This window comes from Ambystoma mexicanum, chromosome 11 (assembly GCF_040938575.1).
Source record: "Ambystoma mexicanum isolate Mex_15411 chromosome 11, UKY_AmexF1_1, whole genome shotgun sequence".
Classification (NCBI taxonomy): domain Eukaryota; kingdom Metazoa; phylum Chordata; class Amphibia; order Caudata; family Ambystomatidae; genus Ambystoma; species Ambystoma mexicanum.
This window is the reverse complement of record NC_090934.1, coordinates 1,041,159,136-1,041,184,532: the sequence shown is the minus strand read 5'-3', so window position 1 is coordinate 1,041,184,532 and position 25,397 is coordinate 1,041,159,136. Positions and strand designations below refer to the sequence as shown.

The 25,397-nt window shown below is 42.4% G+C and overlaps 1 protein-coding gene across 4 annotated transcripts in view; it reads left to right on the top strand.

Annotated features, from left to right (window-relative positions):
• NTRK3 (neurotrophic receptor tyrosine kinase 3) overlaps positions 1-25,397 on the top strand; it is a 1,833,633-nt gene that overhangs the window by 777,481 nt on the left and 1,030,755 nt on the right. For all 4 annotated transcript variants that reach the window (XM_069624286.1, XM_069624285.1, XM_069624287.1 and 1 more), the window contains exons 6-7: positions 10,139-10,281; positions 14,821-14,962. In XM_069624286.1, the coding sequence (XP_069480387.1) occupies positions 10,139-10,281; positions 14,821-14,962 (285 nt within the window). The remainder of the gene's footprint in view (positions 1-10,138; positions 10,282-14,820; positions 14,963-25,397) is intronic.

The following is a 25,397-nucleotide window of genomic DNA, read 5'->3' as shown; positions in this document are numbered from 1 at the left end:
TCAAGCACGTGTTTGAGATGAACATTTACCACCAAAAAGCACATCATTCATGGCCTCCAATCCTAAATATGATCCTAAGGTTACAACAAGGCCAAACTGCCAGGGTAATATGCAGGTCTATGCAAAAAGGATGAGCATACTCGTCCTTGGCACTTAAGGGGTTAAATAATTGCAAATAACAGCATAAAAAAATGCAAGAGCACCATTTATGAATAGAGGTTACCAATATATGACAGCAATTTAAAAATGCATACAAATGTTTGCCTTTTTAGGTTATGGCACTGTAATTGGAGATACACCTGTTTGCTGCATTCTGAATTGTATGAAAGAAAAGATCCAATGCTTACTTCATGACACAAAAATGCATGTTTGCTACATTTTATTTCATGTTTAATTACTATCATAATTGCACAATAATCAAGGGCTACAGAAGGGATGAGAAGGAGAGCAGAATGGAATACAAAATAGTTTAATATAGAAAGCCTGCAAATAATAAAGCAGGTAATCAATATGCATTATAAGAGGGGGCAAAGTCTATAAGGGTCAATCAACTTGACACAACTGGGGTGAGAGATGCCCTTTGCTTTTTACATTCACTAAGTTTGGTTGAGTGGTGCACTACTAATAGAAACATAATAAGAGTTTGTTTTTTTGTGTTTTGCTCCCCACTTTAAATTACACCAATAATCAGTCATGCCCCAATTTAAACCTATTTAATGTCTAAACGTCGGAAGGATGAATGTCTAAATGACCCCTGCTGGGATTCGAACCTGTGCCACACTGGCTAAAAGGAAATAGTTGGAGCCTGAACTTTTGAGAATTTGGATTTCTCAAAAGTAGCTCAGCATGGGCTAGATAATCAAAATGTTGCCCTTGTCCAAAAAGAGAAGCATATAAATGTATCACCAATTTTTCAGATTATATAATACAGAATGCAGCCCATAGGTTTATCCGCAATCCGTATTATCTAAACATATTTCACTTGGGTGGACAAAATTAAGCAGACTTTTACTTAATAGTTTTGCTACATAATGTGAAAAGAAATGTAGCAAGCATTTATTGTATGAAGTAAACCTAGCACAAAAGTGGTCTGAGTCACTTTTGCTCTAGAACAAACCTAAATATACTGATACAGACACAATCTGTTTGCGTCATTCTGTGTTATCAAAGCATTCACTCAATTTTCAGCATTGGTGCACATGTTAAATAATTTTGCTATGCACATGTTGAGAAAGTGCATCTTTCATCTCATGCATTTTTCAATGTCTAGTGTTTGTATTATCTAAAATAATTTTGGGAGGTTTGCATCTGCTCCTGGTGAAACAATACACAACAATTTGGTTCACGGTGGATTGCTGGGTATGTAGACAGTTGCATGGCATGTATCAACATGTAATGTGAACTAGACAGTGGGGAGTAAGGATGTTTGACCATCTGCAAGGAGAACTCTATAGATAACCTAATTGGCATGCATGAAGAAATGAACGAGGTACTGCCCCAAATTAAGTCAATCCCACAGTTGCTAGAGCTATTGATTTAATCTGAAAGTCTGCTATATGTCGTTAGATTTGTCCATATTCCGTATAACATGGGGAGGGATCTGAAACCAGACCAATGATCTGACCTCCTTAATGGCTGGGAAGCAAGTGACACTGCACTTAGATTTCTGTCACTTACCTTATTTCTAGATGCAGCATGTGTTGGTCCTAATCCAATTGATTATTAGTTAGAAGGGTTCACAAAATCAGAATTGTCACCTCAACTCTGAATATTAAGAACCACATTTACCTAAACCTAAACAAAAAAAAAACAACAACATTGAGACTGTCTTTTTATCTCTATGACATCAAGGAAAACCTGTTAATTTTATCCTAAACTGCAATCTATCAAACAACTTTTTAAATTAGATCCCTAAAGCTAACATCAATATAATGACATTGTGTTCAACTAGCTAAAACAAGCACCAGATAAGAACTGTTGGTGCTACTTTAAAAAAAGTACAATATGTCAAAGGCAACAACTTGTAAAAGACTTCTTAAAAAAAGATAGGTACAGTTGATCTAAACATCAGAGTACACCTAAAAATTAAAGTAGCATATTTCAAAGAAATATAATTTGTATATGGGGTGTTGACTTAAAAATGCTTTCAATGCTGTCCTGAGAAATCAAATACTGGAAAGCTTGTTGGACATGAACATACTGGACTTTCTTTTAAGATGCATTGTAACTTTGAATGCAAATAACAGCATATAATATGGGGTTTAAGTGAGGAGAAAGCTCATTCCTGTAATGTAAGAAAAGGGAGTAATGCAAGGGTGTGTTTTTGCCTTTATTTTTTTTTACTTTGCCCATATATTGACAGTGTCTCCACAAAGCTCACAATAATGAAAGTAGGCACTCCTTCTCTGAACCGGGTATCTATATGTAGTTTAGTGTTTGTTGATGACGCCATTCTAGTTCCAAAGATTATCAGTGTCTTGAATCAGGTATATGGAACTTTTTTAATAATACAAGGTTGGTGCTCAATTTTCAGAATACCAAAAGGGATGGTGTTCAGGAACAAATATGTAAATGATCAATGATAAGTGTTTGTCTAAATGCTTTGACTTTGGAAGCAGTGCCTTATTAGGACTATTTTGGTATAACATTTCATCTGAAGGGAATTTAGTTTACACATATGCAAAGATGGAATGAGCTATTAATTAGAGACAAAGCTTCTGTAGGATGGTGTGGATACTATATGTATAAATGGTGCTAGGACAGTCTTTAAAGATGGATGGGTTGTTTTAAATTATGCAGTATTGTGATGTCAAAAAACAAGATGAAAAGGCTATTTGTAAGAGAGACAACACATTGCTTAAATAGGTTAAGAGGTTCTCTTCAACAGCATCAAACGTATTTATGCACCTTGAATTAGGATGGACAGGCATAGTGTATTTTGCAGCCTTTAAATCATTGTACTACTGACAATAGATGTGCTCTGCAAGAAATAGTGTCCACAAAGGAAATAGCTCTTTACCATGCATGCTTTTCCCATGTAAAAGATATGTTTAGGCCAATTGGCCTATCATCCTATAGGGATAACCCAACTTGCTCCAATATTGAATCCTGTCGAGTTAAGCAAGCAGAAATATTTGTCTCAGTCGTTTGAGGCTATGTTAAATTCTCCCAAATAGCAATTTAAACCACATTACTGAACAGTAAAAGCAAGGCACATCAGACCCGTGCCGCCTTTGCAAAGCATGATGAGAGTCTGTGCAGCTTTTTCAGTTTTTTTTCATCCCCATATGATGCTCTGTATCAAGAGGAGTGCCAGTATCAAGAGGAGTGACATTTTTGAGGAATTGTGGGATTCGGACCTTGACAAACTCATTGCAAGTTTGTAAATCAATGACTTGTTCGGACAAGATGTGTATAGTTTCTAAGTGTCTTGCAACTGCAGGCAATGCAGATTAATGAACTCCAAAAAGGTTCTGGCTAACCTTGGCTATGAAATATCGTAAAATATTTTCTTATGCAATATATATTGTTTGTATTAATTAAATTAAATGTTTGTACAATTTTCTGTTTTCTGTCAATTCCCTCCAGAGTTGGCTAATTGAGTTTTGATATATTAATTCATTGGATGAATTCCGTCTGTTTTTAAGACAAATGTTGAAAGCCAGCACCAACTTTTGAAAACTTTTTAATTCCTTTTAACTACTATTCTCTCATAAAGTAGAAATGTTAACAAACAAATGCATAATGAAACACTTGTGTATAAGCGCGATACAAATACAATATAGCATAATGTATATCTATGTATTGTGATGAATCACAGGGTATCGTCACTGCTCCCATGGGGGATCCCCTTCCATGGTGGTGGTTAACATTGGGTGGATCTCATGGGGATGGAAACGCTCCATGTTACCAGTGATGACTATCCTGGGACAACACAGTATACAGATTCCCCATCTTTGTCCCCTCTTTCCTCTCAGGCTCCCCACACATCTATGTACCTTTGCAGTGTGGAGGACCCAGTCCATATAGACCATACTTGGCTGAAGAAGAGTGAGTCCTACCCAAGTGGAGTTGACTAAATCACTAAGACGAAGAAGAGCTGGCCAGGCGTCAAACGCCTGCCATGGAACCAACATACGCTGTACAGTCATCCAGGGCCTAAGACAAAGATAAAAAAGGAAGATGGACTGTGCTTTCTGATAGAGGAAACAAGAGCTGGATGGAGGCTCACCGCAGAGAACAGAAAGTTCTGTTGGAGACTCGCTGAACACACGTTGTGTCACTGCTTGTCCCGGCTGGAGAATTGGAGGCCCTGGAGAGATTGGGAGTCAGATCTGGAAGCTGAATCTGAGATACTTAAAAAACACAGCACCTGCAGATCTCAAAGATGAATTAGTACTAAAAGCCAGTAAACATAATCTAAGATCCAACAATTGCTCTCAATTAAAAAATCCTGTATGTAGGTTGACTCAGGTGAAAATCTGAGCTTTCTACACTGCTGCTCCAGCATTATAGAATGGACTACCTCTTAGTTTGAGAGAAGAGACCTTCATCACGGTTTTCAGGAAGGGACTGAAGACCATCCTGTATAACTAATGAGATTTCCCTCAGTGATCCACTATCACCTCTGACATCTCTCTTTTCATGTTACTAAGTTGAATGTTTGTCGGTGTCCAGTCTGTTCAGTGTCCTTAAGCCCCCGGTTCTGTGGCTGCACTATATAAGTTATTAAAGTAAAGTAAAGTAATGAATAAATGATTACTACACATATAAGGAATGTAAAGAGTTTAAAAATACTTCACTTTGTAAGCCACAGCCAAACAAATCCTCATCTCACCAGAACTGCACTTAAAAGCCCCAAAAACAGGTAGGCAGAGAGATTCTCATGACAACGGAAATTGAAGCAGTGCATCCACCCTTCCACAGAGGCTTTCTGCCCAACCACTTGTCTGGCTTTCAAAGTCTACCTGTTGCCAGTTCCCATGGTCTCTCAGCCGGAGTGACCCATAACAAACTCAAGAGGCAAACTTTTCCCTTTCTCATGCAAGCGCAAAAAAACAGCAGAACATTTATTCGGCTCTACAACGTTATCAGGCACCATCTGGCACCTTCTTCAAAACAGACTGTGAGGGCATGCAGGAGCAAGAAAACATGTTTGGCAGTGGAATGTCAGTTGCAAACAAATAATACAAATCATATTACAGGTTCACATCAAAATCCAGCTTTTACTGAAGCCTGAAGAAAATGTGCAGATTTCACTGAGGCCTGAAGAAAAATGTCCATTATGGCTCTGGGAGCACCCAGAATGCACTGCACACAGGTGCCATGTTTTTTAGTTAAAAAACCATGACAATATTCTAATTCATAAGGTTTTCGCTGAACCAGTCACAAAGTATGGCTACCACACTTGCATACCTGAGCCTGCATTCCCTGCATCCATTCCACCAGTGAGCAATTTATAAAACCACATATTATGGGTGCAAGAGCATCCAACACATTTACAAGGACAAGTCCAGAAGCTAGATGCACATGGCTGTGTGCATTTGTATACATGCAAAAATAATTCAATAGGTCTGGTTGCCTTACAAAGCTGAATTAGTGATTGGCAGTGATCTGGCTTTTGGATGCCTTTTACATACGAAATCTTCAGGTATACTTGACTATTGTGTGTATATTGTTGTATGTTGACAATGTGACCAAGTGGTTTCCTATAGCGATTGAAATTGATGAGAGGACATTGTGGATCCTGAGGGTGTGGTGCTGCAGTTAGGTTCCCATATGGATGAGCAATTACCAGTTGACAAAGAAGGAGTAGAATCAACTCAATACTGACTTATCAAAACACATAAATGCATAAAAAGATGTCGAGAAGTGTGATATTCAATGGTGGAGGAGGCCCAGCGATTGAGGATAACAATTAGGCAAATAACTCTTTAAAACAAAATGTAGAGGCACTCATGATTGACAGGAATATTGTGTTGCTGCTGCATCTTTGGTGTGAACCTGACTTGTATTTGAAGTTTGTATTCAGCAGGGGTGTTGCTAGGTCTGGAAAGGATCAGGGGCTACACTAATGTCAGGGCTGTCGAGACTTGTGCTAGCTAGTCTTTTAGTTGTAGCTCCTGAGCTTCTATCTGGGGCTACAACCAAAAGACTTGGGGCCATATCCCCCGCAGCCCGCCCCCCCAGCAACGCCTCTGGCATTCAGAAATTGTTTGTGTAGTTGTATTGCATTGATTAATTGGTGGATTGTGTGGATTGCAGTTAAGTGAGTGATAGGTCAATGGTTTTACAGGCTGCCAGAATCTAACATGAGTTATTTAGAAGTGGAAGGATTTGACCTGTCTTTACTGTGTTAAGGAATAATTCTTGTGTGAGTGAGACTGTGCTGTAGAGTGTTGTACCTGTTAACCTCTGAAGGTTTTACCAAGTGATCTTGGAGAAATATATTTATAGTATGAGGCAGCTAAGAGGGAACACAAGATGGTGAAACTCCAATTAATGATCTTGAAGGTAGTCCATAGTAGCATGTTGAGGATGGGCATGTCAAAGTATCTTAGAGTGTTTGCTGTTAGAAGTATCTTTGGTGGATGGATGTTTGGTGAGAACTGTGGGGCCTTGGTGAGTAGTCTGTTGCCTTAAGTGTTTTGGGCCAATTTCTGCCATGTTATCCATTAATTATTGGTGAATGCTGTTAAGAGAAAGCCCACTGTTGTGTTTCCATGGCGTGCAATGGTTCTGTGATGAACTGTATGAAATTCAATCCAATGAGGACATTGAAAAGTAGCTTCCTAGTTCTGTGTGTGGTAGCTATTATTAATCTATCTTATGACTAGGCCTATACGACTAAATGCAATGTTTTATATTCTATCTGATATTGTGAAGGATCTTGAGAGTCCAACCCTACTAAAGCTAGAGCAGTGGTTACCTTCATAGATGTTCTGGGTATTCTCCCACTCTGAACAAAGCAGAGAAGCTCCATCTGAAACTTCCCAATATCTAACTTGGCATAGCGCACATAAATCAACTGAAAATATTGAATGGATTGTTGAAGATCATGCAATTGAATTAAAAAAAAATCATTTCCAGACACAAAAGAGTTGGTACCTCCTCTGGCAATGTTGCATTTGTTGCAATAATTGCAATGGTACAATTCTCTTATGGCCAGGCAGCCACTGAAGTTTTGGCTTGAATCAATGTATTTATTTTGCCATTTGAAGGGCTATTTTCTTCCAGATTTCCCTTCCCATTTGGGTTTAGGGAGTTCCACAGAATCAACAAAATTGAAAAGTTCACTTTAAAAAAAATAGATTTCAGGTGAGATGTATAATTGCACAATTAGCTCTAAAAAATATGCCCTGGTGTTTGTAATGGCTGACACATTATCAGTCAACATCACTGATTTATACGGACTACAAACAAAGATTGCCCATTTTCATTTTCAGTTAGAGCTGATGCATTGTGCTAAATGCTCTAAAATGGCAACAACATAGTTGGGGAAGAAGATATCCTTTGCATGTCCTCAACTTTAATTAATGACAGTGATGGTTCATTATTTAGCAAAATCTTACAAGGTGGACTAACATAGTTCAGGAATAAAGATGTGAAGAATGCTGGGCCTAACTCAATTTTTTCCCAAGTATTGTCCATTAGGGATCAGTAAATATTATCAAAAGGCTTCTCAGCATCAAGGGACCACATAACAGTTGTGTCCTTAAAGTGCTCATGACGTTCGATAATATGTGATTCCTTACACATGTTTTTAATACCTCCCCAGCAGAAGCAAGCTTGATTGTGGCCCACTAACAATGGTGTGAACCTGTCCATTTTATTAATCAGGGCCTTTCATAAGAGCTTAACTTTGAAATTGAGTAGGCAATGGTCATTCACAACCTCCATTCTCCCAGATCCTTTCCCACTGTTGAGACCACAGATCATTATTTAGGAGGAAAAACTGAATGAAGGAGAAAAGAAGTTGTAAAAACACTTGAGAACGAATACTTTACGTTGTTTGTGTGCAGCGCTTCTTAAGTGTTATTGAATGAACAGCAGTACGAATTTCGCTGTTTGAGAGTTGGGTTGGTCCAGGTCCCCCAATTGCTGCTAAGACAGTTGAGACAAGGCAGATCTATCGAGATCTGCTAGGTTCCCAATCTGACCAGCTTGTTTGGCACAAATAGAGTTACTACAAAATACCACGTAAAACCTAGTCTTGACTGTTTTTTCATACACCCATGTCACATTATTCTTTGTAGTGTGGATGAAGACATCATTTTACTCAAGTGTCAACATGGCGTTCCTTGGCAAATCCAAATCATAATCACCTCTGTCTTTTTAGTGTACCTGTACAAAAGGGGTGGGTTTAACATCCACTATCACTCCTCTCCCACAGTCCAGGAAGAGGGGCGAGGTGAATCAAGAAAATAATGAATTAGCATGCCAGCTTCCCACAACCTGGCCATGCTTCAGGATATGAACCAAGTGCCCACCACTCCCTATATCTGTGAGAGTGGTCTCTCTGCAGATTCCTTCTATCTGGAGCTCACATCAGAAATGGCTCTGGAAAGGCAGAGGATTTTCTGATGTGGGATCAAGGATCTTCAGCCCACACTTCCACTTGTAGGTGTGAATCTCCCATCCCTGGAACCATCCTCCTACCAGCTCTTCCTATATGAGTCCACCCGGAAAATCCACTTGCTACTCTGATCTGATTTTAGCACACCAGTGGCCTATGCACTTGTTTAAGCCATGAAGCACAAAGCCCAGGCAGGCTTTGCACTCCAAATGCAAGCCATAAAAATCTTCTTTGGAGATATGATATGATAAGACATTTATAATGCACCTACACACAAGTGTTTCGAGGCGCGATGAGGCAAGTGAGGGGAAAGAGAGGGAGGACAGAGACAGCGATCCTACTAGGCCAGGTGACATTGAAATTGTGCAAGTGCAGGGGAGGGGGGAAAGGGAAACGTGCAGGGCGAAAAGGGAGGGACAGTGCAGTACATAGAATAACAGTAAGATAAATAAGGACAATAAATAAAAGTGCGTCCAGCTGTTGGCAAGTGCAAGGGTAAGTGCAGACATCCGGTGTCAAGTGCCAGGGGGGCAGTGCAGGTGTGCAACTGGCGGGGAGGGGACCTGGGCCCGAGATCAGAGGGTAGCCAGGTAACCAGTGCTGGAGAAGTACTGTAACCCGCCCCTCCTCAATGTGATCCATAGTGTTCAGGGTCACAGTTGCAGTCATTTTAATAAGTTTAGCTCACCATTAAAATCTCTCTCCACCCCATGTCATCCGGGCTTCCCCACACTGAAAGAAGTGTGGATGTCTGGATATCTCTCTCGGGTAGATACAGGGGGCAGTGGCAGGATTACTGATTGTATTGTGATCATGTGTGTAGCAACCAGCATGGCAACTATTTTCGGTTCAGTGAATTTTGAAGACAACAACCAGCACCTCTATTGCAAATCCCTGTTCTAAATGAGGGATTTACACACACGGAAGTAAAAGGGTCCTTTGCAGTCGGCCGTTTTATCTCTTATATTTCTATTTGGGACTGTGATTATTGGACATGTCTGAGACACTCTTTCACTTCCTAAAATTAACTTTGTCATGATTCCCTTCTATGCAGCTGCTGGATTTAGTAGATGTGGTAAATGACCCATTTGATTTTGAAAACTATTGGCATCTGGCTGAAATACTCAGTTTTAGAACTCAAACCCTTAACGTGGACATTGGTCATTGTGCATTGTACATGGGGCGGAACACTGGTGACTACATTTTGTAGTGGTTTCGTTTCTCAAAAGTCTCATATTTAAAGACTGCACATTGAAATAAAGATTATTGACTAGAGGACATGAGTAACAAAAAAATGTTTTCTGCCCCCACCCCTCAAACACCTCCCCCACCCTTGGCAGTAAATCTGCCTACCATTAACGTAACTGTACGTTGACAGTATAATTTAGACTCCACGAGTAAATGAGGAGGACAAGGATTAATTGTAGACATTGTTTGAATTCCAATGAATGGCTTACTTCAATAAAGCAACATGTATTTTGATAGAAGCACATTTTTTGATTTTATAAAAAGGTGTGTGCAACATATCCTCTGACTAGTGGCAAAATGTACATTTGTCTTTAGACCTACCAGAAATCAGTGTTCACCATGGCAACTTGACAGTGCGGGAAGGACAGAACGCAGTGCTCGCCTGCAATGGGTCGGGATCGCCTCTGCCCGACGTCGACTGGATTGTCACGAATCTACATTCAATCAACACTCAGCAGGTAGGAAATGCCTTACTGATCAACGCCATTGAGAAAGGACCTCACTGCTTTTATATTGCGCTGATAGCGTGTAGGGTGGGATAGTGCAGAAGGACATTTTGGGTCTGATTCATGGAATTCTTTTGCATGGTTTAAATTGACTTTGCACTTCTGAATAGTGGCTTTGCACTGCGAAAATACACTTTGCACAGTTCCATGAATCAGGGTTTGTGTTGGCAGTGCAAAGTCACTTTTGTCATCCTTTGCAATATTTCAGGTGAGGTACACCCTGAGCAGCAGAAATGACAATGCACTTACGACAGAGATTGTTCACTGGCAAACCACAGGCAGCTCCGTGATGAACGTACATCATAAATACTGCTGGAAGACTCATGAATATTTGAGTTTACAATGGGAAATCATTGTAAACCCAGAATTGTTTACTGTTTGCACATTTCCTAACCACAGCACATGTATTACTTTCCTTCGAACGTTGGTTATCCAAATTACCAAAGCATGGAACATGCTGGCCCTTGATCAGGAAACTGTTCTTAGTTGCAACATTGCAGTGACTGATCACACATGCAGTGCCAATGTCATTATTACTCTGTTCCTTTCTGCCACAGGGCTGATGCGGGAAACAAACGATGATTGCGATTAGGGCTTTCGCAGAATGTACACATTGCAATCAAACATGCTTGCCACCCATTTGCCCACAGACGCCTGTCAGCGCCTGCGTCAATCTGTCTCGACAGTAGGGCAGTGAACCGAGACGGAAAATCTTCCCCACACATTCCAATCCAGGAAACGTGTTAGGAACATGGATGATGGAGTGTGGGAGGGGAGCAGATAATAAAATGTATAAAAAAAGTGATGGATGGACACATTTGAGACAAAGTTTCGCAGTCGTCAGAATTCCTCTGGGTGCAATTACAAGAGTTAAATACTTTGGAAGAAATTCCGACACAACCATTGATGATAAGTTGAAGTTCAAATGAGGATAATGTCGGTACGGAAAAGGCAGCCATTCGACACAACATTTAGTAATTGAAATTGCGAAATAATAGATAAGAAATATATGAATAATAAAAAACTGCAGATGTAACGTTTATAATAATTGTTAGCAGCACTTCAAGACTGAAGATCAACAAGAATAAAACAATTAAAAAAACTGCATTATTGCACATTAGTACCCGGCACGTGCTGCGCTCCGGGAATACAACGTGTGGATTGGCTCTTTTCCGAGCCATACCACACGGTATTCCCGTGTACGCCGTGTGTGACGGGTACTCTGTTCCCGGCGAGGGGCGTGGCAGCCCCTTAGCCAATAAGGAGGCTCGAAACGGGGCAATCCCCGCTCCGAGCCTCCCCATGGCTGGAGTTTGCCTTCGCCCCCAGCCAGGGACTCGGGTATGTTTTTTTTCCCTCCACGCCCCTCCCCCGCAAACTATCCCCTACCCACCCTCCCAACCCCACTTACCTTTTTTTTTTCTTCTTTTCTTGGAGCGAACGCGCTGGAAACACTTCTAGTGCGTCCCCAACTTTTTTTTTCTTTCTTTTTCTGTTTCGAAACGCGGCAGCATTTCAAAACAGAAAAAAATGCCATTAGTACCCCGGTCTAACGGGCTGGGGTACTAATGGCAATAAGACCCTCGGCGGCAGGCCAATACCGCCCACGGTAATGCCCCCGGGGCTTCGTTAAGGCTCTCGTTACGCTTGGGCCTATAACTATGGCCCCGGGGGCATTACCTGGGGCGGTATTGGCCCGCCCCCTCAGGTCTTATTGCCACATAGTTGTACCAGTTATCCGCACGAGGGCCAATAACATGCCAAGATCAAAATTTACTTGTGAACAAGTGACTTCATCAGCTGTTTCTTCACTGAAATGCCAGTGAGAGAAATGTACTGTGCCACCCAGAAGCAAATTTCAGAGGTTATATACTAATTGACCTTTTCACAATTGACCTCGGGGGAATTGACCTCTGGAGAATGTATAGTTAGAGGTTGATAAAACAATGGTCCTGATTAAGAACAGGTTTTTTTAGTGGGATTTCCCCTTCAAAAACAAGTTTGTGAATCAGGTCCAATGGGTTTATACTCAGTAGATTAACATAAGCAAGGGTTTACCTTGTTGTTCTTATAGTACTGTGCTTCCTGTGTCCCCATATTATTGTCCCTTCAGCAAGGCTTAATTCATGTGCTTTTAATATCAGTGTACTTTGATCAAAACAAAAACAATATTTGTACTGTAAATCTTCTCTAAGTAAAATAAATCACACTTATTTGAGGTAACCGTTGACCATGTTTGAGTACCAACCAACAAGGCTACCATCTCTATTTCGAATTTCACAGACAGATGTTTGACAAAATAGCGCCGAAATCCATCCTCCTTTCCCCCTCCTACTCTTTATTTACTTATATATTTATTTATATGTTTCTAACGCGCCACACACCCGTAGGTTTCAGGGCGCACAAAATTACATTGTGTTAAAAACGAGCATGCCCCAAATTAGAATATACTTGTTAATGATTTGCCAAACTCGAATGCCACATGCCATCTACCTAGGACATCAAGCAACCACAGAAATGTTTGAGCCTATTGGGTGACTTCTGTCGAACACATCCTCCCAACTTACAGGGCATCACTGAGAAAACCAAAATCATCAGATGTTGAGCCAACTCTGAATTCTATTGCATTGTTTTTAGCTCATCTATGTCCTCACAGAGGAATATGTTCAGGTGAAAAACCAGTTGGAAGAATGTTGAGTGGGTAGATAAGAACACATTGGTAAAGGCACTGCTGCCCAAAACGTTCAATAGTCTCACAATCAAACATTCACCCAGTGCGGATCGGTTTCTATATTCATCTTGCTCTAGCAGGGATTAGGACTCTTTCAAGGACCTCATCATTGATTTACAAATGACTTAGTGCATTGTTGGGGAGAGGCCATGGTTTGCACCCAAAGGTTTGTCCCACCGTTCCGCAAGCAGCAGAGGTGCTAAGGGTTGTGGTCCACTGGCAAAACGTCTTCAAAAATGGAGTCCAGTAGTCAAGTAGGCATGCCGGAGAAAAGTGGATTCGAATGAGGGCGTGGCCTTTGCATATATCATTCACCCATTTACAGTGATGTGCATCTATCCCAGATGAGCTAGAAAGCAACATCCTGCAACATCTTTCAACGTGGTGTAGTTTCAGATTTCAAAACCAGTGAACAAACCGATGTTTGTAAACTGGTGGACACCATCTATCGCAAGAGCCAGAGTTCCACCAATACAGCAACACAAATATAGAAACACACGTTTGCAGTTAAACTTAAATATGTCTGATTTAATTTATTGAACCCCAAAAGCTTTAGTCACCTCTAAACAATATCTTATTAGTACAATTCGTTTTACTTTACAGATCCTATCATGATCGAAAAGCTCTAGATGACCTTGTGTGTCCTTTGCTTTATCCCATAAATGTATCAATAAGCCACATTACAGGGTGTTCGAGCAAATATTCTTCATTTTGTGCAATCTCAAAGTACTTTGAGACTCTGCTGGGGTAGAAAAAACATCCTGCCCGGCATTATATATTTTCTTATTTGACCATCTGCAGTATTTTTTGCTAGAAGAAGAAAAAAAAAAACGTCCAAACGTTGCAACAAGATGGATGACATTTGCAACATTGTAAATTCATTTAATATCCCGGTCTTATATGAACATATTAGTGTTAAAAATCCTGTTGGAGTTTTACCACCAATAACCTGCATGTTACCCTGTGTAGAAATGCGTCCATCGAAATTAAAGAGTAGGAATATGTGCACACGTGATTATTAAAGAAGAGTTGCTAATGTCTTGCATTAGATACATCTTACACTGCAGCAAACCCCCTTCCAACCCTGCATTATCTCACTGAGTTATCTTCATGAAAAAGGATTGTCAAACAGTACAGTGGTGCTGACTAGCACCACACGCCGGTGTAGGCTTTTCGATGAAGAAATCAAATTGCCATTATGCCTCACTTCCATAATAAAGGAGTTTTGACTGCTTAACTGTGAGTGTCTTGAAGTGCTTCTCATGTTCCTCACCTGCCACCAGGAGCATGTGTGAGGCATGCCGCAATGCACCCATTCTGTGGAAACTGACTTCTTATCTGATCCCTCATCATCTAGACATAAAGTATTGAGATATTAAATAGCTTCGTAAGGCTTTAGCAAATTGAAAATGTTGCCGCCATTCTTTAGTAACAATAACACGAATTATGTGATTTTTCATTCATTTTTCTGATAATAAATGTATAGGCATTGAGCTCATGCCTGACTTTCTAAAAAAAAGAACACCAGTAATATAGAAAAGCAAACAGTGATCCTATCCAACTCTTTGAAGCCAGTGAACGAATTTAATAATTTAGCCCATCCGTGCAAACTCTCTTTGAAGGGATAACGCTTTTTGTTCTTTTGTCCTAATATCATTGACGAGAAGTTCTAATCTGCATTCTGCCTGCTTGTTCCTGACACTCACACATTCTTTTTGCTCTCCTTTGTTCAACGCCTTTCCTCCCCCTGGTATTTGCAGACAAACCTGAACTGGACCAACGTGCATTCGATCAACCTAACTTTGCTGAATGTGTCGGGCGAGGACAACGGATTTCCGCTGACCTGTATTGCGGAAAACGTGGTTGGGATGACAAACGCAACGGTGCATCTCACTGTGTACTGTAAGTATTGCAGATATTCCAATTGCATTGAATGATCTTCACAAACAATGTTCTGTAGAAAAGGCTGATGTTTGATGATTTGGTATTACCCTAAAAACAAGATCCTAGACACCGATTCATGTTCTGTATGATGCTTTTTTATGACACTTTATGCATTATCAAGTAGATCGGAACATGTGGTTAGGAAGATCATTTGTCCCCAAAAAATGTTCCCACAAGACATTAAACCGTACAACTCAATTCTCAATCAGTGGCATTTGTATGAGGCACAGAAGCAGGGGAGTTGCTAGGTCTGGAAAAGACCCGGGGCTAAGCTGTTGTGGGAACTGTTGGGACTGGGGGCTAGCTAGTCTTTTGGCTGTAGATCCTGAGGTTCTATCTGGGGCTACAACCAAAAGATCAGGGGCTATAGCCCCCTTAGCCCCCCCCCTAGCGACGCCGCTGCACAGAAGGCCCGATTCATGGAATATTTGCCCGGTTCAAAGTGACTTTGCATGCTGAAAAGTGACCTTGCACTGCCGACACAAACCCTGATTCATGGAACCGTGCAAAGTGTATTTTTGCCATGCAAAGTATGCGCAAAGACATTTTGTACTGCAAAAATGACTATGTGCTGACTTGGCCCAGACTTTGCACTGCAAAAATACACGAATTAATGAATCAGGTCTTGTGTCGGAAATGCAAAGTCCTTTTTCAGCCGTGCAAATTCACTTTGAACCGGGCAAATATTCCATGAATCGGGCCCAAAGTCTGTCTCTTGTAAATGCACATCCCCTTTCCCAGATTCAAAGAAGATGATCTGCACATGTTGGGTGCTCTTAAAAGACCGCTCAATGAGATAGCCTGGCCCCAATGAATAGCCAAGTATTACTTATAGTGCCCAATACTGGGTCAACAGCCTACAGCTCTCCAGATATTCTGGACTCCTTCACCCATGATCCCCCAACACTGACTATGTTGGTTAGGGCCAAATGAGGTGGCAGCCCAAAACATCTGGCAAACAAAAGAGTGCATAGCTTTTCATTGGCTCAGAGGTTCCACATCGGTGGATGCCTAGAACATGCTTCTATCACCACTAGCAGGCACTTATCCTCATGCTGGAATCACTTTACGGCACATTGTGCTAAATTGAAAATCAAAAGAAATACTGAACCAACATATTGCTAGCCCACACAAATCCACTGAATTGTATTTTGAAACCCAGAGGTTCAAAGCCGAGGGCCTACTGTAAAACATCAAGACTCGAGAGGATAGCTCAGGGGCAAAGTGCTCACCTTGGTAGCAAGACGACACAGAGCAACACAGGTACGATCCCGGGTTCGCGCTTAGAAACCTCTGGGTATTAAGTGCATTATAAATAAACAATCACATCATATCACTGCAAAGATTGGTCCAAAAGGACCATTTTGTGCATTGGTCTGTCCTGTGCATCCATTTTAAAGTGGCAGAGAGGAAATACTGCATCCATTTATGAGTATGTAATACACTCACAAATGGGATGCTAAACCCCTGGCATGCACAGCTGCTCCGATTGTCCAAAGCAGGACAGCATACTCTAATATAAAAGTATAGCTCGTATCCACAGTCTACAATGGTTGTCAACGGCCGAGAAACATATGTACCCAACAGAGTTAATGTAAGTTTAGAGTGATTTAATGTAAGTTTAGAGTGATTTCCAGCCATTGAAGCCCTGTGATGGCGGCTATTAATTAATTAGTACCATCGGCCTGGCTGCTTTTGATACTTCTGTCCTTGGGTAGTACTAAGGAGAGGAGCGGCTAGGTGAATAGGAGGTGTGACGAGAGGAGGATCATGGGCTGCTTGATGTTTCATGTAAGGCAGGATGCCATCAATGGAAGTGGAGGGAGGCCTGCCATTGTAAGCACCGGGAGCCAGGAAGCCATCAATGCAAGTGGAGGGAGACCTGCCAATGTAAGCACCAGGAGCCAGGAAGCCATCAATGCAAGCAGAGGAAGGCCTACCAATTGTTAGCACCGGGAGCCAGGAAGCCATCAATGCAAGTGGAAGGAGGCCTGCCATTGTAAGCACAGGGAGCCAGGAAGCCATCAATGCAAGCAGAGGAAGGCCTGCCATTTTAAACACTGGGAGATAAGAAACTATCAATGCAAGTGGAGGAAGGCCTGCCATTGTAAGCACCGAGAGCCAGGAAACCATCAATGCAAGTGAAGGGAGGCCTGCCATTGCAAGCACCGAGAGCCAGGAAGCCATCAATGCAAGTGGAGGAAGGCCTACCATTGTAAACAACAAACACCGGGAGCCAGGAAAGCATCGATGCAAGCCGAGGAAGGCCTGCCATTTTAAGCACCGGGAGCCAGGAAGCCATCAATGCAAGTGGAAGGAGGACTGCCATTGTAAGCATCGGGAACCAGGAAGCCATCAATGCAAATGGAGTGAGACCTGCAATTTTAAGCACTGGGAGCCATGAAGCCTTCAATGCAAGTGGAGAGAGGCCTGCCATTTTGAGCACCGGGAGCCAGGAAGCCATCAATGCCAGTGGAGGGAGGCCTGCCATTGCAAGCTAGGAGAGCAAGGAAGCCATCAATGCAAGTGGAGGGAGGCCTGACATTGTAAGCACCGGGAGCCAGGAAACCATTGATGCAAGCAGAGGAAGGCCTGCCATTTTAAGCACCCGGAGCTAGGAAGCCATCAATGCAAGCAGAGCAAGCGGAGGGAGGCATGCCATTGTAACCACAGGGAGCAAGGAAGCCATCAATGCAAGCCGAGGGAGGCCTGCCATTGTAAGCAATGGGCGACAGGAAGCCATCGACGCAAGTGGAGAGAGGCCTGCCATTGTAAGCACTGGGAGCCAGGAAGCCATCAATGCAAGTGGAGGGAGACCTGCCATTGCAAGCTACGAGAGCCAGGAAGCCATCAATACAAGTGGAGGGAGGCCTGCCATTGTAAGCACCGGGAGCCAGGAAACCATTGATGCAAGCAGAGGAAGGCCTGCCATTTTAAGCACCGGGAGCTAGGAAGCCATCAATGCAAGCAGAGCAAGCGGAGGGAGGCATGCCATTGTAACCACAGGGAGCCAGGAAGCCATCAATGCAAGCGGAGCGAGGCCTGCCATTGTAAGCACTGGGCGACAGGAAGCCATCAACGCAAGTGGAGAGAGGCCTGCCATTGTAAGCACCGGGAGCCAGGAAGCCATCAATGCAAGTGGAGGGAGACCTGCCATTGCAAGCTACGAGAGCCAGGAAGCCATCAATGCAAGTGGAGGGAGGCCTGCCATTGCAAGCACCGGGAGCCAGGGAGCCATCAATGCAAGCGGAAGGAGGCCTGCCATTGTAAACATCGGGAACCAGGAAGGCATCAATGCAAACAGAGGGAGGCCTGCAATTTTAAGCACCGGGAGCCAGGAAGCCATCAATGCAAGCGGAGGGAAGCCTGCCATTGTATGCACAGGGAGCTAGAAAGCCATCAATGCAAGTAGAGCAAGCAGAGCGAGGCCTACCATTGTAAGCACTGGGAGCCAGGAAGCTATCAGTGCAAGTGGAGGGAGGCCTGCCATTGTATGCACAGGGAGCTAGGAAGCCATCAATGCAAGCAGAGGTAGGCCTACCATTGTAAGTACCGGGAGCCAGGAAGCCATCAGTGCAAGTGGAGTGAGGCATGCCATTCTAAGCACCGGGAGCCAGGAAGCCATCCATGCAAGTTGAGGGAGGCCTGCCAGTTTAAAAAAACAGGAGCCAGCAAGCCATCAATGCAAGTGGAGGGAGGCCTGCCATTATAAGCACCGAGAGCCAGGAAGCCACCAATGCAAGTGAACTGCATGTGTCCCTCAGTTTCCCTCATTAACAAATGGCAGGAGTCCGTACTGAATTAGATAATTAAAGAACTTGTAATGTTCAATTATGAGTTTGCGTGTTGCCATTAACTGGTTTACAAGTTGCCAATGATTGGAGAATATTTTGTACTTACTCAGGCCATCGGGTGCCGCACCTCTGTGGAGTTACGCCGCTCTGTTTTGCAGCGACGCTTTACATGTGAGGCTGGGAGCAACCAGCGGCCCACGCACTCACACTTGGTGATGCAGTTCTGTATCTTCATTGTCTGGCAGAGCACCTCATGACTGCACCTGTTGAGAACAAGCAGCTGGGAGTATCTGTGGGTGAACGGTTTGCTCCCCACTTCTGAACTTCCATGAGGAGAACACACGCCATTTGATGTTTTGGGGAATACTGTGTTGGTGTATTATGGGAACAAAGAACTGACACTTATACTTGCCTTGAACATTTTTTGAAGTAGATGGATACAGCTGTCCTGAAGAAAACAACAGTTGCTGAAACTAGGAGCAAGTAATATATTTCTATCCTTCAGAGAAGCACATTTTTGTGAAGAGTGTTTGAGCTGTCTCGCCGAGTAGACTTTGTAGTTTTGCTCCATTTATGATGATGGTTGTCATCAAGGAAAAAAAAATGTTTATGCCTTTAGAATTTGAGTCTAAGGTTTTCTATATAATGTCCTTTGAATAATTGTATGTCTTAGCATAGCACTGATTGTGGTGGAATGCATAATTAGAACTATTGCACTTTTTCACTTTGCACTTTATGATTAGTCAACATGTATGAATATATGATGAATTTTAAACTGATTTAAATGTCTTAAATTGTGTATTGTTTTGTTACACGTATGTCCAACATTTCAGATATCCAGCTATGGTGTCTCTCAAAGAGATAATTAATAATGGAATAAAGAATTATTTAGCAATCTTATCAGATTCATCCTCATTCCTCTTTCTCAGTTTGATATGATATGATATGGCATTTATAACGCGCCTATACACAAGTGTTTCAAGGCGCGACGAGGCAAGGGAGGGGGAACAAGGGAAAACAGACAACGATCCTACTTGGCCCGGTGTCATACAGATCGCGCGAGTGCATGGGAAGGAGGAAAGGGAAAAGTGCGAGGGGTAAAGGAGAGTGGAAAGTGCAGTACATGGGATCGTAGAATAAATTTAAAAAAAGCATAAAAGGTAAATAAAACATAAATGCTAAGGTCAGGAGTTACATGTGTAATTGTAATCCTTGCACACATTGGTCCTGTGTAGTTATGTACTATTAATTAACATGTTTTTGGCAAAGAACCATTTAGAACCTCCCGACTTGACTGTCCGAAATATGCACGCTATGCTTGGGCAGGCTGCAATAAGAATACTTGAGTTTATTATCTTTTTTTCATTTTACCTAAACACATATTTATACATAACAACACGTTGGTGATCAGTTACTGCATCATCTACACCTGTATTACCCCAGGTGCACTTGTAGATATGAATGTACAGGTTCTAATAGAGCAGACATCTGTAACCTGTGTCTCTCCAGCCACAGGTTTTAGGACCCTGTAATAGTGGAACACGGATGCCAGGGGTGTTGCTAGATCTGGAAAAGACCCGGGGCTACGCTAATGTTGGGACTCGGGGCTAGACTAGCCTTTTGGTTGTAGCTCCTGAGATTCTATCCGGGGCTACAACCAAAAGACCAGGGGCTATAGCCCCCTTAGCCCCCCCCTAGCAACGCCTCTGACGGATGCCCATCTTGCCAAACTGCATTCCTTTTGCAAGAGGAACACACTGACAGAAAAATCAGCAGTGCATTTAGTTGTTCATAGAGATTGCTTCAACAATGGAGAGCGGGCAGAAGAACGCAAATGCCATCCTATGTGGCAACATATCACCCAGCATTGACAGCAAGCACTACGTGGTAGCCATTTCAAAGGACGGATGAGAAACACATTCCAAAGAAAATTGCAGACTTTCCACAAGGTAATGGAAAAATGCATCCCAAACAGAAGGCTATTGGAAACGCATCTGTATAAAATCTGCCATAATAGCCCTCCAGAACCCTACAGATTTACGGGACAAACAACTGTGTTCTCCCAAATAGTATGTAGCTCAGCCGAGGATAGAAATGCAGGCCGCTGAAGTATGCAGTTGAGTGTTGCCCTGAACTTGATGAAAGAATGGTTTCACATAGGCAAGCCTTCTCTAGTGCAAAGTGCAAACTTGCGCGAGTCATGGAATACAGCTATGTTTCTGGGCCTACTGAATGGCCTGGAAGAACTGGGGGAGTCGGGTGCCATCACAATGTGATTTGGGGTGTAAAGGGGGAAAAAGGGCCAGCTCCACGGGATCTTCAGCTCATTATAGCCAGAGAAACATTTAGCTGGAATCAAAGCTGAGGGGCCATCAAGACCAACGATATGTGACTGTTGGTGCAATTGTAATGGAAGACATTTTTGTCCAAAAAGACAAGGAAGGAGCTTTTCAGGGATGGACAATTTAAACTCACATCTAAGACACCCTGTTCCTTCAATTAGGTCACAGAAGGCAGACCGACTTGCAGATAGCTTGTCTCTGGAGGATAGCTCATGGGCAATGAGTTTGCTTTGGAAGCAAGACGACGCGGAGCAACACAGGTTCGATCCTCGGGTCCGCGCTAAGAAACCTCTGGGTATTAAGTGTGTTATAAATAACCAATTACAATAAAAAGCAGTTTTGTTTTTCTTGTAAAGACAATAAAAACAATGAGGTGGAATTTGCCCTGCCACTCTGACACTATCACCTACCCGACTGGTTAAAATCTCAGTCGTCGCAAACCCGTAGTAGTCACCCATCTTTCCAAGAAGTGTCATGCCCATTCTCAGCCTGAATAAGTGAAGTACCACGGACTGCATTGCTACCTCATTTGTTCAAACCTAATAGTCAACAAGCTTGTGGAATGGAAACAGTAGGACCCGCTGTACAGCCGACTAACGTAACATGACGATGTGACAGGAGACAAAAAAGCATGTAGCATTCTTTTCATGGCTAACAGGACCCCAGAAGAATTATCCACAGAGTTTGGGAAGTGCCAAGTGGGCCACCACATTGTTTTGGGAAATTCAGAAGAGCGCAACATTTACCAGAGCATTGTGAAGGGCAAGATGACGGATTCCGACATCACCCCCTGGAGCCATTCTGCCAATCACTGAACAAAGGGACACATTTGATACAATTTGGATTCCCAATTCCAAACTCTGTACAGCATGGACCATGCAGAGCAGCCCACTGGCAATGGTCTTTCCCAGACTCAGAGGGGGTGTCTGCAGGAGAATAAAAGTGGATGTTTATTTCAGTGTTGGGGTATTTGGCACTGGAAGAAAAATTGCAGCAGATGGGACAGGTGAAGAAAGGATCAGGTGAGAAGAGCATGTTCCTGTTGAAGTCGGCATGCTCCCGTTGTTGTACCCCATAATCTTATTTCCCACATAATGTAATTTTGTATGTCATTGTGAATCCCTTCTCTTATAACATGTATGTGCTCAAGGGCTTTGCTCAAGGAATGTGAGTTAAGTTGGCAATCACTTCCCACATCTGCTGGATATCAACGGTTTTGTTGCATTAAATCTGTGCAACTTAACTGCACCGTAACTACGGTTATTTCAGTGAATTGCAAGGGTTTTTGCTGTACCATTGTTTTTTACGGGCCACTAGTGATGGCTTTGGCCATGGCCATTTTGGCCTTCAGTCGTGTCCATTTTTCATATTGCACAATTTGGTTCTTGAAAGTAATCCAGAAACCATATCCTTCAGCCAAACCATTACCCCCACCTCACTGTGGCTGTAAAAATCTTCTTTTATTTCTGTGAATCTCATTTTTTTAACTCTCGCTTTTTAAAAAGCATTTTCCATACCCATGGTTATTTTTTCAATCTACTACAAGTATCCCCAATTATCCATAAACAAGGCAAGTAACTGGTTAATTTTGTGTGACTGACTTTCATTCCTGATCCCGTTTTGTACTATAATTGTGGTGTTATCCACAGTATAATCTTGGTTATTCAAAAACGTTGGAGCTCTGAACTTGGTCCCCAGTTCCCCCTCCCCACTTCTAACCAGACGCCATTTCATCCTTGTTCCTCCTCCAAATGTAATTTTTCCACTTTTTGTTTTCAGCTAACCCTAGTTGTACCCATTATAAACTGGTTATCTCTCGCATTGAACAAAAAAAAGAAATGGCCAGCTTTTTCATTTTTGAAAAACATCTTTGCTGCAAACCACCATGGGAGACATAGCTATAGTTTTTGAAGCTCCTTCCACGTCAAATATTTTAACAACTACAGGACTGAACAACCTAAGACCCCTTCCGGAAATTGAGTCAGCGCTTTGTGTTCAAGTTGTTTTGTTTGTTTGTTTGTTTGTTTGTTTATTTCTATAGCGCTCCGTACCCGGGAGTAAAAGGGCGCTTAGTACAGGTTACAAGGCAACAGTACATGGTAACAACAATAACAGTAGGGCAGCAAATATATACAGAATATACAGACAGTAGAGGTAATAGCAACCAGATAAGGCAAAATGAGACCTATGCAATATGTAGAATTTATAACTAAGTCTAAATTCACAGTTGACTTTTTGTCAGAAGCCACCCGATGGCAAGTTTCCTGAACGACTGGAAGGATTTGGAAGACTTAATATTCAGTGGCAGGGAGTTCCAGAGTTGGGAGGCGAGGACAGTGAAGCTCGAGCCTCTGGCTCTTTTGGAGGTAAATCTGGGTACAGTAAGACATAAGGTATTGGACGATCTCGTGGTTCTGATGGAAGATTTCATGGTGAATTTATCTGTAAGGTGGGGGAGGCTAGATGGTTGAGAGCTTTGTAAGTAAGGCAGAGGGTTTTGAGATCATTTTTATGTTGGATGGTAAGCCATTTGCATGTTGATCTAGTGGCAGAGATGTGCTCACGCCTAGGAATGTTTAGCGCTGCCCGTAACGCATTATTTTGGAGGACTTGGAGTTTACTTATTATCGCTTGGTTGGCACCTAAGTAGAGGCTGTTGCAGTAGTCTAACTTGGATTTTATGAGAGCTCTAGCTAGTGTGAGGCAGCTATTAGAGGAAAGAAATGGTCTACAGGCTCTAATTAGTTTACCTGTATGGGCGGTGGCTGAAGCCGTTGAATTAACTTGTTTAATGAGGTTAATATTGGCATCAAGATAGAAGCCGAGTGTTTTTACATTTTGGCGATCGGGATGGTATTGCCATCAATTATGATGTTGGAGTAGTTGGGACTTAGTTTTAGTAGGTTGTTCGGTGACCCAACAATGAGCAGTTCGGTCTTCTCGTCATTCAGGCAGAGGCCATGTGTGGCCATCCATGCCTGAATGACAGAGAACATTTCATTGATCCTGGCTACATCAGTATTGTAGTTGCCCGAGATGGTGAGGAGTATCTGGGTGTCATCCGCGTAATTAGTGTAGGTGACACCCAGACAGTCCAGTTTATCAAAGAGGGGCTTTGTAAAGATATTGTATAGGGTCGGTGAAACACAAGAGCCTTGTGGGACACCGCAAGTGATAGGGATAGGGTCTGCTGCAGCCACCGGAGAGAAGACTCTCATGGTTCTATTTTCCAAGAAGGACTGCATCCACAAGACAGCAGAAGGGGAAAAGTGGGCGGCTAGGGAAAGGTGGTTACAGAGTATCTTATGGTCAACCAGGTCGAAGGCTGCTGAAAGGTCTAAGAGGAGTAGGATGGCAGCCTTGACCTTATCTTTAATTTCATCAATTTGACTCTTGAGATCAACAAGGGCAGTTTCTGTTCCATATTGAGGTCGGAAGCCAGACTGACGCAAACCGAGTAATTGGTTGGCCTCTAGGTAATGCTGAATTTGCAAGTAAGCAACTCTGTCAAGGATTTTTAACAGGAAAGGAACGGTAGTTATAGGCCTATAGTTAGTATGGATGGCTGGGTCCAGGGTCTGTTTTTTTAGTAGCGGGAGGACCCATGACTGTTTCAAATTATTGGGTACCGAATTGGTAGAGAATGACACATTTATGAGCTTAGAAATGAAAGGGGCGAGGTCTCTTGCTGCATCTTTTATAATGTGTGCAGGGCAACTGTCCTCTTTGCAGTTTGACGGTTTGAGTGAGGTTATAATTCTTTGCACTTCTAGGGCGGTTACTTTTTTGAAAGTGAAGCCATAATTAGTGTTAGAGGTGGTGGGTGGGTTAGCTATAGGGGGGCTAGAGGTGGGGCTACTATTGGAAAGTTGTAGTCTTTTATTTTCAATTTTTGTTTGTAGGCCAGTGATTTTGTTCGCAAGGGCATCTTGGATACTAGTGCACAAGGATTGGTCCTTCACGGATAAGTCCAACGGTGGATTGGGGTTTTCTAGCTCCTTCAAGATGGTGAATAATTCTTTGGTATTGGAGCTAGCATTGCTTATTCTTGTATTGTAGGCTTCCATCTTCGTGCAAATTATTTCTTTTTTATATAGGGAGGATGCATTAGTGAGGTTAATTTTATTTTCCTCTGATGGGTTCATTTTCCAAAGGGTTTCCAATTTGGATTTTTTCTTTCTTAGAATTTTAAGTTCTGGTGTGTACCATGAGTTAAGATGTGCTTTAGGTTTACCTTTACGTAGTTTTAGAGGGGCA